Source organism: Propithecus coquereli, unplaced genomic scaffold (assembly GCF_000956105.1).
Source record: "Propithecus coquereli isolate 6110/MARCELLA unplaced genomic scaffold, Pcoq_1.0 Scaffold273, whole genome shotgun sequence".
NCBI classification, from domain to species: Eukaryota; Metazoa; Chordata; class Mammalia; order Primates; family Indriidae; genus Propithecus; species Propithecus coquereli.
The window spans coordinates 3,300,200-3,314,975 of record NW_012148319.1 but is presented as its reverse complement, the minus strand read 5'-3'; the positions used below and the strand labels follow the sequence as shown (position 1 = coordinate 3,314,975).

Below are 14,776 nucleotides of genomic sequence, written 5' to 3'. Positions count from 1 at the left end.
TTTTGAGACATGCTTTGTGTCCTAGAATATGGTCAATCTTAGAGAATGTCCCATGAGCTGATGAGAAGAACGTATGTTCGGTGGTTTTGGGGTAGAATGTCCTGTAAATGTCAGTCAGGCCCATTTGTTCTAGAGTTCTGTTTAAGTCCCTTATTTCTTTGTTAGTTAATTTTCTGTTTGGAGGATCTGTCCTGTGCTGTCAGTGGGGTGTTGAAGTCTCCGACTATTCTGGTGTTGCCGTCTATCAGTTTGTTTAGATCAAGTAGAGTTTCCTTTATGAATCTGGGTGCACCTAAGTTGGGTGCATACATATTTAGAATTGTTATGTCTTCTTGTTGAACTGTACCCTTCACCATTATATTGTGACCCTCTTTGTCTTTCATTACTTTTGTTGATTTAAAAACTAAGTTATCTGAGATCAAAACTGCCACACCAGCCTTCTTTTGGCTTCCATTTGCTTGAAATATTGATTTTCACCCCTTTACCTTGAGTCTAAATGCATCCTTGCAGGTTAGATGCGTTTCCTGGAGACAGCAGATGCTTGGCTTGTTTTTTTTGATCCATTTGGCCAGCCTATGTCTCTTGAGAGGGGAGTTCAAGCCATTCACGTTTATCGAGAGAACCAATAAGTGGGGTGAAGTACTGTTCATTCTGTTGGGTTGCATTTTGTTGCTTTGTTTTCTGTCTTGAGCCATTGTGGAATCTAGCCTTTGATCTTTAACTTTTAAGTGGTTTCACATTCGAGAGTGTTTATTGTGCTGATCCTTGTGTAATTCTGTTTTGAGTACTTCTTGGAGAGCTGGTCTTTTCTTGGTGAATTCCCTCAGTCTTTGCTTATCTGAGAATGTCTTTATTTCTCCTTCATATGTGAAACTTAGTTTTGCAGGGTACAAGATTCTAGGCTGGGCATTATTCTGTTTCAAAAGAGTGAGAATGGGACCCCAGTGTCTTCTTGCTTGTAGGGTTTCAGTTGAGAAGTCTGGAGTTATTCTGATGGGGTTTCCTTTGTATGTTACTTGTTTCTTTCACTTTACAGCTCTTAGAAGGGCCTCTTTAGTGGATATTTTGGTCAATCTGATGACTATATGACGTGGTGTCTTCCTATTTGCATTGACTCTCCCTGGGGTCCGTTGAGCTTCTTGTACCTGTGTATCTAGATTTTTAGCAAGGCCTGGGAAATTCTCCTCTATTAAAATTCTTCAAATAGCTTATCCAGCCCTTGAGTGTTTTCTTCTTCACCTTCTGGAACCCCTATCATCACCCTCAGGTTTGGTTTTTTCACATAATCCCACATTTCTTGTAGGCTTATTTCTTTTCTCTTAATTTTCTGCTCAATCTCTGTGACTGATTTAATTGGAAGGAGTTGTCTTCAATCTCTGAGATTCTTTCTTCTGTTTGATCTACCCTGTTCTTGAGGCTTTCCACTGTGTTTTGTAGTTCCCTAAATAAGCCCTTCATTTCCAGGAGATCGGTTTGATTTTTCATTAATGAATTTTTCTTCCAAGTCCTGGATTTTTTTTGTGGTTTCTTTGTGTTGGTTATCCATTTTTTCTTGCATATCATTCAGTTTTCTTACAATCCATGTTTGAAATTCTTCTGTCATTTTAGTGTTCTGAGTTTGGTTAATGTCTATTGGTACAATTCAGTTTTTAAATATCTACAAATGTTAAACATTTTATTTAGTGGTGAACATTAATTGACTAATTAGTCAATTAAACTTATTCTAGAAATACAGTGAATAAAATAGGAAGCCTACATTTTACCATGATAGTGTGATTTCTTAATGTTTACAAGTATGTTTGCATGTAAAAGCTTCTTTTGTGATTTAAACAAAAAGTTATATGTATGATTTTCTATTTTGTTTCAGTTGTCACAACTTGGACAAAAGTAACACAGAAGAACCTTACTATGATAATCTACTTGCAATGTGGATAAATGTAAAAAGAAAAGTCAAAAGAGCCAGATGTTTCTTTTTCCATAACAATGTCCTAACAGTGAAATTCAGAGTTGTTTGTTAATTTTTAAGGAAATTCTGTACTTAATATAATGTGTACTGATTAAAAAAATAAAGCATTTTAGAAATAAAATTTTAACATTGTTCATTCTCTCTCCTGTTGTGTTTGACAAATGAGAAAGTACTTTGGAAGTAAGGAAAACTATATCTCAATAGAATATTAAAATATTAATAATAACTAATAGGTTATCATTGAAGCTAGTGAAACTTTAAGGTTATCCTGTACAAATATTACTGGATTGGTTCTTGAATCCCTTACTTACATGCATTTTAATTGTACAGCTACTTTCTCATAGTTTGTTGGTTTCCCGTGTTGCCTCTAGATGTTAGGTGGTGATTTTAAAGCCACTTTAATATCTCTTCTCCCTCCAGCATACCTATGAACATCTTACCACAGAGTCCTTCCTTTATAGAATGGTGACAGGACACTACTAACATGATTTGAAATGGACAAATACAAAACATTCATCCCATAAAGTTCTAAATAATAAAAGTAAAAGTTGTTAGTATTAAACTTTAGTCCAAACTTCTTGGTATACAGCACCAACAAGGAATGCTGACCATACAACTCAAGGTATCCATAAGAGAAAAGCAAGCTAATTGCTTGAGAGGAGGGGAAAAAAACTATTCCTATTATAAAGGCCGGGGAGCTTTCCCTCCTAATGAGCCTCATCAAGAGGAATCTGATGTTACAGACAGCATACTGACAAGCCATACAAGATTCTCAGGACTGTTTCAGCCCCCTCAAGCTCCATCAATCAGTGCCATCTTACCAAAGTTCTGGTTAAGAAAAATAGTTGTAGGTGGGTAATGGTATGCTAATCTTTTTCCTGGGACAAAATTTAAAGTATGTGGAGGAATGGAAGGACTGGGTATACATCAAGGAGTTCTTATACGTAGATAATATTTATGCTGTGCAGGCAGCCAGTTAAAAGCCATATGCCTAAAAAAGGAAACTAAAAAAAAAAAAAAAAAAACATTACTGAAACAGTAAGCCTCTTTACCTCACTTGAATATTGAGCTAAAGGAAGGAATCTTTGGTCAGGGCCAGATTTTTTAATTTAATTCATTTACTACAGACACAAGTAAGCAGTTTAATAGCACCAATAATTATAACCAAGAGTAATTTTTATATCAAATGTAATCAAACGCCTACTCTAGGGGCTAAAAACAAAAAGGCACTGTGGAAATGTGTTCAGGACAAGCACAAAGTGGCAGAGAATGGCTCACACCAAAAATGATATCGTCATTGCCTCTCTTAGTGCCAGCAACATGCCACATACACATTCACTTTATTTCAATGCTTTCAAAACTTCTGCCCTGCTCCTGCCATTCTACCACTAGTATTTGAAATGTAATTTGACACTTTTCTACCCATCATTTTAAATGTTGTACTGAGTTTTGTGAGCGTAAATATAAATGTTCCATACATGACATCACTTAAATATATCTCTTCTGAAGAAATAAGTAAGTTATATGAATTTTGGGTATTAAAAGTCAAGATCCTTTCTACAGCAGATCTAGAAACCGGACGAAGATTCAGTGAGAGTGTACAAATATAAACAAGTAACATCTGCAGAGAATAGGGAAATGTAAAAGTACCTGGAAACTAAAAATACCTAAACTTTAATTCAATAGATGGGTTTAGCAACAGATGAGATGCGACAGGAAAAAATCTGAACCAGAAGATGGATCAAAAGAAATTATCCAGAATGCAACACAAAGAGATAAAGGGCAGAGAAATAAGAAAGGGAGATAAAGTACATGAACTAAAGAATGGGAAGGTCTAACAGTCAACTGGAGTTCCTGAAGAAGAAAAGAGATAAAATATAGCGGTGGTAACACTTGAGGAAGATGATAAGACCTAATAATTTTCAAAATAGATAAAGGACACCCATTTATATATCAAGCAAATCAACTGATTTCTAGCAAGATAAATGATTTTTTTTAATCTACCACTTGATACAGTATAGCAAAAGTGAAGAACACCAAAGACAAATCACACAAGAACGCTACAAGAAAAAATGATTCAGTTCCAAAGGGGGTGTGGGGAGAGAAAGAGCACATGTTGACTTCTCAGGTTTAATAGCACGAGCTGTAAGACTGGAATGGGGGTGGGCAGAGCAAGATGGCCAAATAGAAACCTCCAGCGATTATCCCTCTGCACAAACACCAAATTCAACAACTATCCACACAAGAAGCACCGTCAGAAGAATCAAAAATCAGGTAAGTAATCACACTACCTGGTTTTGACATTGTATCAAGGAAAGAGGCACTGAAGCAGGCAGGAAAGACAATCTTGCCTTAATTATGCCACCTCTTCCCTATCCCCTGGCAGTGCCACACCAGTGCACTGAGTGGAGAGAGAATCGTGTGCCCAGGGGAGGGAGAGTGAAGTGATTGTGGGAGTTTGTGCTGAAACTCAGGGCCATCCTGGCATGGGGGAACACACAGGGCAGAATTCTGCAGGTGCCCTCAGAGGGAGCATTTAGACTGGGCTGGCCAGAGGGAAATCCTCCACCCTCCATACCCAACTTCTAGCTAGTCCCGCCACCAGCTGACAAAAAGCAGCCTGGGGCCTGGACTAAATTCAAAAGGCAGTCGGGCCACAAAGGCTACAGTCTTTGGGCAATTCCTGTGACTGTGCTGGCTTGGAGCCAGGGGACTTGGGGTGAACATGACCTAGTGAGACAGCAGTGGCAGCCATGCCAGTGCCTGTGTCACCCCCACCCCCCAAATCCAGGCAGTGAGGCTCAGGAAGAGTCTTCTTCCACTTGAGGAAGGGAAAGGGAGGAGTTCAGAACACTTTGTTTTGTAGCCTGGGTACCAGCTCAGCCACAGTAAAATAAAACACAAAGCAGACTCCTGAGGCCCCTGAGCTCAGGCCTTAGTCCCCTTTTTATTACCTGAGTCAATACATTCCCTTTTTTTGGCTTCAGAAAGTTTGAGAGGATTTCTATTTGCAAAGAAATAAGTCATGAGATAAGTGCCAAATTCTTGACAATATATCAGTCCAACTGGTTCTGAGAAAATGCATTCTCTTTCACAGAATTGCTAAAACTGATGCTGACACCCGTTAGTGATGCAGCCATGGATTCAGAATTGAGTTGTGCCCACAGAATAAAAACTACAGTTGAAGAATTCCCTAGACTGTTAGATACCAGCATTCTCATTGATTTTTATTGCATTTGCCCAATTGATTAAACTGGTTTTGGACTACTTTTTATATTATGCTGCCAAAATATATTTTGAATTAGTAATTTTTAAAATTTAGTTCATACACAAATTTTTGATCATGTATCCCCTACTTAAAAAAAAACCTCAAGTACTTTACTATCATTAATATTCCAAGATTCCAACCAAATTCACAAAAAACTCATTTATGAACCTGTGATTTATTTATAAGTTAACATATCCCAAGAATCAGCAATGATTAATTGCACGGGTCACACCTTACAAGAGACAGAAGGGCAAAGAAGAGAAAATGAACAATTTTGCATTTCTGTTGTCTGTCAGGGCTTTATTAGGTGCTTTACATGTTAGATCATTTAATTCTAATAAAAACCCTAAGAAAATAGACAATACCATACCTGCTTTACAAATGAGGAAATAAAAGTCTAGAATTCAGCCACCGTCCAGGTCGTTCAATTAGTAAGTGGTAGAATTTAAACTGGTCAGATGAGTCTAGAACCTTTTCCTTTTGAAATGAGGAATTAGAGGACAGAAAATGAGGTGGCTAAGATACACTCCCACCAAGTTATTTCAGCCTGATGACTTGTCCAGCTAAATGTCTGCTCAGTGACCAGGACTGACTGGCAGAGGCTGGTACTTAAAGCAATCGTTTGGTGGAAGGACAGATGATGAAGGCAGGCAGGTTCTAGTCACAGACCCTCATTTGCTGCCTCTACTTCAAAAATCTAATGTGGCCATGTGCCCTCATTCATTCATTTGTTCACCCAAGTAAACAAATATTTAATAAATGCCTCTTATTTGCAAGATATCTGGAGATGCTAGAGTCAATAAAGACGAGAAGACAGATTTATAATTTCCCTCACTTCCCAAAAGACTGGAGCCAGTACTGTAGCTGCATCTAGGTGCTGTATAAAGAGGTATGCCATTTTCAGAAATAAAGTTTTTAAATCATAATTCAGGGTTGTAAGTTGTAAGAAAACCCCTCAGCAATAATTCTTGTTGGGTTCAATTAGACCTAGTACAGGTAGCCCTTAGTGCACCAATGGTCTTCAGCCCTGTCTCATGTCTGTAATCCCAGCACTTTGGGAGGCCGAGGCAGGAGGACAGTTTGAGCCCCAAAGTTTGAGGCTGCAGAGAGCTATGATCATACCACTGCATTCCAGCCTGGGTGACACAGTGAGACCCTGCCTCCATAAAATTTTTTTTAAAATAGTCAGATGTGGTGGTGCACGCCTATAGTCTCAGCTTCTTGGGAGTCTGAGGCAAGAGGATCCCTTGAGCTTAGGAGTTTGAGGTTGCTGTGAGCTATGATCAGACCACTGCACTCTAGCCTGGGCGACAGAGTGAGACCCTGTCTCTAAGAAAGAAAAAAGACACCTGCTACAGGCAAGGCATGAGCTCTGGAGTGTAGGTGGAAGATTCTATAAATAGCAAAGCAAGATTCTGTGTCCCATTCTGTACCTTTCCTCAGCTGCTAAAAGTTGGGGTCAAAGGTGCAGCCCCCTGTATATACAAAATCGTATTTCTCTGGTTGGGACTGCAGGTCTCTCTCACTACCCTCCATATAGGCAGTGGTTCACACATCTCTCTGAGTACCACAAAATGTTCCAAGCTGTCCCCAAGCTGTAGTAACAGGAAGGAAGGAAATAAGTCAACTGGTTTTCTGGTTCCTCAGGTGTCATCTGTGATTTGTGCTGCCTCCTGCCTGGCGCAGTGCCTGACACAGTCACTCCCGTGCGGTTTGCATGTGGAGATGGGTTCCAGCTGCCACCTTTCTCTTGGCTGCCCTTGTGGCCAAATGTGCCAGTGTCTACACCCCATGCATCTGCCTCGGCACAGACTCTGAATCCTGACATGACATCGAGAGGCTACTGCGGTGTCTCAACAAAGATGAAGATTCAGCCTCACGAATCCCGGCTTGTGGGCTCCCTGAATCCAGAGAAATGTCTGGTGCCAACGAGCCTGGTGCTGACATCAGAGGGGATCCAGCCCCAGAGACAATTTTTTGGCTCCAGAGTGCCTAATGCTCAGATTTCTAATAAACTGTTTGTGTTTAGAAGGAAAGCAATCCAAAGGTGACAGTGAAGGAGACTTTGAATCTGAAGCCGGTAAAAATAAGGATAATATTTTTCAAAAAGTAAAAATAAGTTCCCACATCAAAGGGGCCTTTGTCCTTTGTCCACTTCGGGCCATTGCCCTTCTCACCTAACGTTTTCTTTCCCTCCTCTCCCTCCGCACACACCCAACCTTTCGTGTCAAAAGGGAACTCCATGGGTTGATAGATTTACCCCAGACAGATTCAGAAAATTGATGTCCAGGGAGAAGCAAGTTAAAGGAATTTTTCTCAGCTCCTTTAAATATTCCAGTTTAATTTATCTTACCGGAACGTCTTGTACACAGCTGTTAGGGAGGATAACATTGTATCATTTGACCTCCAGGCTATGTCTACACCTCTGCCCAGGGACTGCATGTCATGTTTTTAAAAATTATGATGAAATTATTTCATTTTGAAAGAAAAGAAAAAGAAGAGATGGTAATGAACGAATAGAGAACATCAGCGGGGGTGAAGTTTAACATTATACCAGGTTTCAGAGGCATATTCTCTTAGGTAAAAGCTTCTGAAACCGTAGGATCAGAGAATCTCAGGAACGAAAGGGACCCAAAGTGACCCTGCCTAACTGCTTAATCCCCGCTATTGCCCCTCCACCGACCAGGCTCTGGCCAGGCCAGTATTTTCTTCCTGAGACAGCCAGAGCCACCTTTGAACGGCCAGTCTAGACTATAAAAAAGCTCAGGAATTTCCACCTTCACATACACACAAGCAAGTCACACTTCTGCCACCATGCTCCTTTTCATCACCTTACTGTCCTGGCAACAATTTGGCTTGAAGGAAATGCCTATCATCAGACAGCAGGTGATCCTAGACCTGCTGGTACGCACGTAACTGCAGAAGTCTCCCTGCGGAGGAAGCCTCGCCAATTCTTCAGAAGTCCTCATTTCACAGAGCCACTGAGGATCCCGACACAGTGCTTATGAGGTCCACTTACTGAAGAGCATCTCCCATATAGCGTAGCACGTGGGTACACATGAGAACAGAACCCACAAACATACTCCTACCGCAAACAGATCTTGTGTACGAGGTCCTGCTAGCATCCTCCTGGATGAAAGGCACACGATCCCATCAGGAAGCAAACACTAGGAATGCTTTGTCAGCACAGGAAAATTCAGGCCTCAGGTCACATCCTTTTGCCTTCCTTTAGATTAAATCCAAACCTCTTTTCTGCCTGTCTGATGTTTTTTTCTGGCGCCCACGTACCTACAGAAGTGGCCCTTGGTCAGCAGGTGTGCAGAGGCCACAGCAGGGCTCGGGATTTCATGTGCTTTAAGTTCAGTAGAAATTTCAGCTGGGTTCAAAGGAAAATAGAAAGAAGAAAATTCAAATGCCCTGAAAAAGTTCTGCCTACTCTTAACTACAAGGTACAAGGTTCTGTAAATTCTATCAGCTGCATATACATATACACAACACACATACACAATAAATAACAAAGATCTTTCACTTAATTCCTCCTTAGGAAACTTGTAAGAGCTTCTCATATAAGAGCTGCTAAAGCAATGGAAGTTCAACATGAATACCTAAAAAGCCCTGAAAACACCCAGCATAATACGATCAGCAACCAGCAAGAGTAAAGAATGGCAGTTGTTCAAAGAACTGATTGTGTGTGTTTGTGTGATGTGTATGTATATATACACAACTATACACATACACACACACACATGATGTATACATATGTAAGGTATATGTGTGTTTATATACTCTGCACATATACACTAGATAGGTAGGTAGATTAGATAGGTAGGTAGGTAGATGACAGAACCAGAGGACAACAATTTCAAAGCAGCCCTGGGCAGCAATAGGAGTAATTGTTGAGGCTGTCCTGTGCGCCAGGAACTGGCCAAGCACTTTGTGTACGTGTCAAGGGCTGCAGCTGGGCAGGAGAGAGGATTTCAATGCGCTGACTGTGGAGTTAACGCACCGCCCTGCCAGAGTTCTGTACGCATGACACAGCCAGTGCCTCCTTGCCTTCATCCAAGCACGTCCTCGATTTCCCCGAGCCGCACGAGAGCAGATGGAATCCCTGTGCGTATTTCTGTTCAGACATGAGTAATGAACAAGGGAGGGAGCCAGAAGAAGCTCCTTGAGAAAGAAAATCACCATTAGTGAGGAAGAAATAGAGGAAAACCAGCCCTCTGGGGATCTCTGGAGGTCCTGGAAGAAGGGTTCTGGGGTAAAAACACACCGTCACTGAAGCCCAAGCCATCCTGCAGGAAGCGCCCTGTTCCAAGGAGGTGAGGGGGTTAAAATGAAAGCCATGCTACCACTATGGCTTCTGCCCACCTCCCAACCAAGACTGGTCATAATGGAAAAAGGAAAAAAAGGATTTTCCTTCTGGTTGGAGAGACAGGATTCCATGAAAAGATGGCCACGTGGGTGGAAGACAGACACCAAAATAACTATCATGTCAAAAGAACTACAAAGTCCCAGGAAGTCGCCTAGATAAGCTGGATGACAACCCAGGCCTAACTGAGAGACTCCAAAATGGCCACAAAACAGGGAGGAGTGAGGGCCCATCTCTGCCTTCAGGTGACATTAGAGGCAGTGAACAGTGACCACACGTTTTATACTGTACTAGTGAAACCTGGAACATTCAAGTTCCATACTTTCCCTCCTCTGGCCTTCACAACAACTCCATGAGGTAGGAACTCACGTTCTCATCTTACAAGTGAGGAGAACTGAGGCAGAGAGAGGTCTCCCCAACATCACTGGTCTAGAAATGCAAGTGGTCGTGCTCGGGTGGAAGCCAAGACTTACTCCAAAGACTGCGCTACGCGGCGTCCACTCAGCGGCGTTTGGGTTATCTGGACAAAGGCCTAGAGGTAACTCTGCTCTCACAGCCTGCTAATGCGCAGGAGGGTGGAGTCTGACATCGTGGCCATACTTGATCCTTTGTGTGTGACATGACCCTGAGCGTGAGACTATGCTAATCACCTTCCAGTCACAATAAAACTGCTCCAGTGAGAACTTCGAGTATCTGCCTCTTGTTTGGCCCTTTCTGAGGGAGACTGCCATACTTGCAGGCCCTGCTAGCCTACACCTGCTCTGGAGCACATGACCCACCACTTTAGCCACTGACAACTGGACCAAGTGGCACCTCAGCCTGTAAGCTGGCATGGGGCAATTCTAAGCCCAAGAGGGGACTCCCATACTGGGTAGTGGCTGGGCCAATAGATCATCTCTCTTAAGGAGTTTCAGGACCAGGCATGCAGAAGGAAGGAGCAGTTAGTAGCAGGTATAAAGCAGAATGCCATTCAGAGCCATGAGAACGAAGAGAACTCAGAGTGATTGAGTCCAGCTAATGGTAGAGAATTAGAGTTGACTTAGAGAAGTCCTGATTCTCAGGGGAAAAGAAAAGTCAGTGCTACTAGAATCACAGCATCCTCTTAGACCTGTGAGACTCATGAGTCCTGGCTACAGGACTGTTCCTGGGTCCCCACGGGCCTGGCAACATGACTGTACTCTGGGTCTCGGTGAATCCTCAGAGCAAAGCCATTCGATCTTTGAGTTAGTCTGAGTGAGTCTCTGATCATGCAGCTAGCAACCATCAAAAGAATTACACTGTGAAACCAATAATCAACAATAACAAGAGTCAGTTTCTGTTTCAGTGAAAATATTTTGGGAATGGTTGTTTCTTTCAATATAACCTTAAAACTCAGTAGCACCAAAGCAGGAAGCAAACAATAGCTGCAGGTTTATGGGGAATACCTCTGACTTCGCTTTTCCATGCTGTTATTGCCTTGTTAGTATTCCTGGTCATCATCCCAACTCTCATGACCATCTCTCTTTAGCTTCCATTTCTCCATCAATTTATCCACACTCATGACCTTGTTTTTTGTTTTTTTTGTTTTTTGTTTTTTTCTATCTGACAATGAGATTCTAACACTCCTGGGAGTTGGGCAGCAAAAAGCACTAATAAAAACTAGTACATTAGCTGGAACCTTCCACTGCCATCTCTTTTTTGAGAACATTGCTATGTCTTTGTTAGCTTTTGTCTACTTCCCTGGGCCAATCTACAACCAAAGGCAGCAGTGGTCTGGCCTCCTCTCCAGGCTCTGCAGAATATCCCAGGCTATTCAGGGTTTGTCATAGGGTTTTCATTCCCTTCTAATTTTTAACAAACACGACTCTGCTCTCCCACCTCCAAGGCACACCACTGGCCTTGACCAATAATCATGTTGTACTTTTCTCATGCCTGGGACTTTGGATGGCTATGCAGCCAGAAAATCTCAGTGATCCCTAAGCCTGGACTCTGATTTGCTGCTGATATTAGGAAGGTCTTAAAGTATTGAAAACTTCATTTTAAAGAAAATAATTTTTTTTCAAGTGTGAGACTATTCATGTATTACTCCTAAAAGTCTCTCTCTCCACCACGTCAGATCTTGACAATGCTTGTTACAGAATATAAATGATACAGGATTGTAATATACAAACTTACTTATCAAAATACAAGGTATTAACTAAACTGAGAGTTACCCCAGGATAGTGTCAAAGTTGTATGCATCTCAGTCTCCTCACAACCTAGCGTGATGTCTGACACATAAAAAGGCTCAAAAATAATGAAATGATAAAGAGAGAGAGAAGGGAAGAGGAGAGCTGAATGAACAAATGAGCCATAAGACCATACAGCGAAACCATGAATTTCGTATTATAAAATCTCCCAAACATATCCATCCAAGGTGAAAAGGAGATGAACCCCAAACTGTCTATCTTATTCCTGACTTTTCCTGACCACCAGTCTTCTTCCAAGTCAAATAATCCATTGGAAGTGTAAATTCTGTGATGAAAAAAAAGGCCTAAATCAAAGTCCCCAGCCACTAAGAAGGACCAGAACTGACCTATTTGTGTCTGTAACAATGTGGCGATTCACTTCATGTTTTTGAGGATAATGTTTACAGATGTCACTGAGCTGCGTGGTCTTACTGGGTGTCCTTTTAAACACCCCACTGAGAGTTATTCTAGAACAGACCTACTCTGGCTATAATAAGCACATGGATTACTTTTAAGCCAAAATTTAAATGTTAAATTACGTAGCTGAAACTTCTTTCTTTAAAAAAGTGATTCTTACTAGCCAAACCAGCTCTATTTTAAGAAATTGGCAACATCATTATCTAGTGTTTCCAATGTGGTTTAAAAATCGTACATACCGCACTTTCAACTGTTTCACTGAAGTTCAACATCAACATGAACACGCAAAATAACAGCTAGTTTTTACTGAAAAGATATCCACAGAGGACAGATATCTTTGAAACAGATATCCAGTAGGAATGACCTTGGGGAGGCGAACAATGAGACCTTTAACCACCCCTGGTCACTAATGGCTGAGTGACACTGCGTAGGTAAAGACCATCTCCCAGTTGTCAGAAGGCCAGTATAATTTATAACGACAAGGAGACTAATTCCTCACAAGTAAAGGGCAAGCAGATCGCCCCTCAAGGAGTTTGTATTGTAAAGAAAGGAGAAAGAAAATAGACAATAAAGTTGATAAATCATCTGTTATATTAAAAAATTATAAATTCTATTGGAAAAAAAAAATGTCCTGCAAGGTGAGGGATGGGAAATGTGTCGGGAAGAGTAATAGTAAGTGGTCCAGGGCAGGCTTCATTGAAAGGTCATGGTTAAACAAAGACTTGAAGGAGATGAAACTTTGAGCAAACGCTGTGAGATTTCTTTATAGCTCTGAGTCTTGCCATCACGACCTCAGCACACAGAATAAATCAGCCCTCGGGATTCCAACGGAGGCATGGGGACTAACGACAGGAAAGGTGAAAATCCTAGATTTCCGTGCTCTTCCATCAGGGTGAGCCACTGGCCCTGGTTCTGCACCGGCTGTTTAGCGATGCTCCCTGACCACACGCTCCAGCGCCAGCAAGGAGCCGGCAGGTGTTCCCACGACAAAGGCCCCTCCTTCCACCACGCAGGCTGCCCCTCCAGTATTTCAGGTTCCCAGCACCATCCTCTATGGTCACGTGTAAGGGAAGCTTTAAACTAGGTTCATTCCAATTACATAAATTTGTACATCCATACTTGAGATTACAGTAATGGTGATGAAAACTGTTATTCGGGCCCCTTTTCCCCTTTTGGAAACTTGACTTTTGTTTTGGGATTTTACCCCCTGACCGGCCTTAACCCTTTCCACAACTGATAATGGTTAGTAGATCAAGTGGTCACCCAACACTGTAAAAGCCATATTAACAATATTGTAAACTTAGACTGAAAGTGAATCTGTCAATATCTATACACTTTGGATTTTACTATATTATACATGATTCAGACATCGCTTGCATTTTCAAATTAAAAAAAAAAAAACACTGTAATGTTTTCCCCTCTCTTTGGGTTCTGTCTCAGGGCTGCCAGAGATCTGGTTAACCTTGGTCCAAACCCCAGTGCCAGCGGCTGAGACAGTCAAAAGCCTTCCAGTTCTCTCTAGATGCTCTTACGGTTTACTTCCTTTCACCAATTCCACCTTTCCTGTCTGCCCTGGCTCCCCTCTCCCATATGTATTCGAGCCCAGTTCCTACACTGTACTTTTTATTGTGGTAAAATACAAAACATAAAATTTGCCACATTAACCACTAAAAGTGTACAATTCGATGACATTAAGTACATTCACGATGTTGTGCGATCACCACCACCATCTAGTTCCAGAACTGTTTAATCACCCCAAACAGAAACTCCATAACCATTAAGCATCATTCCACATTACTCACAAGCAACCACTGATCTACTTTCTGTCTCTATAGACTTGCCTACTCTGGGTAACCACATAAATGGAATGATACATACGTGGCCTTTTGCATCTGGTTTCTTTCACTTAGCAAAGTGCTTCCAAGGCTCATCAACGTTGTTTCTTTCAATGACCGAATAATATTTCATTGTATGAATGTACCATATTTGCTGGTTCATTTGTTCATTGATGGACATTTGGGTTGTTTCCACTTTTCAGCTATTGTGAAAGGTGCTGCTGTGAACATTCATGTACAAGTTTTTGTTTAAACACCTGCTTTTAATTCTTTCCTACATTAGCTTCATTAGGTTTTTTTTTTTTTAAGCCTTTCACTCCAAGCATGATCTAAAGTTGGTAACTTTACTAATGATGCGGGAGATGGTGAGGAAAAGTCAAGAGGAGTCACATCACAGAGCGGTTTGCCTTCCATTGTCTCTCTCTAGCTCCAGATCTTTGTTTTTTTGCAGGGGCCACAAACAAACCTTCCACCATTTCACTCAGATTTGTTCTGTTCCCAATAAGGTCCCTTGAGGTATCAATTTTTAGTCCAAGAAGGTTTATCAAGGAAATTCTTCTAAACAAAAACAACCCTCTTTCCAAAAGGAATTCTGGTGAATATAATATTTTTCATCCTGTTACATAAGGACCGTTGTAGAACTGGCACATGGGTTATAAGCTGATAAACCAAAGAAGCCAGAAAGCACACACCAGCATGGTTTTCCTACGATGA

General features: G+C 41.4%; 1 protein-coding gene across 1 annotated transcript in view; it reads left to right on the top strand.

Annotated features, from left to right (window-relative positions):
- SCFD1 (sec1 family domain containing 1) overlaps positions 1-2,100 on the top strand; it is a 105,962-nt gene extending 103,862 nt beyond the window's left edge. The window contains exon 25 of the mRNA XM_012647886.1: positions 1,868-2,100. Coding sequence (XP_012503340.1) covers positions 1,868-1,891 — 24 coding nt within the window. The 3' untranslated portion in view covers positions 1,892-2,100. The remainder of the gene's footprint in view (positions 1-1,867) is intronic.
- Positions 2,101-14,776: the final 12,676 nt, after the last annotated feature.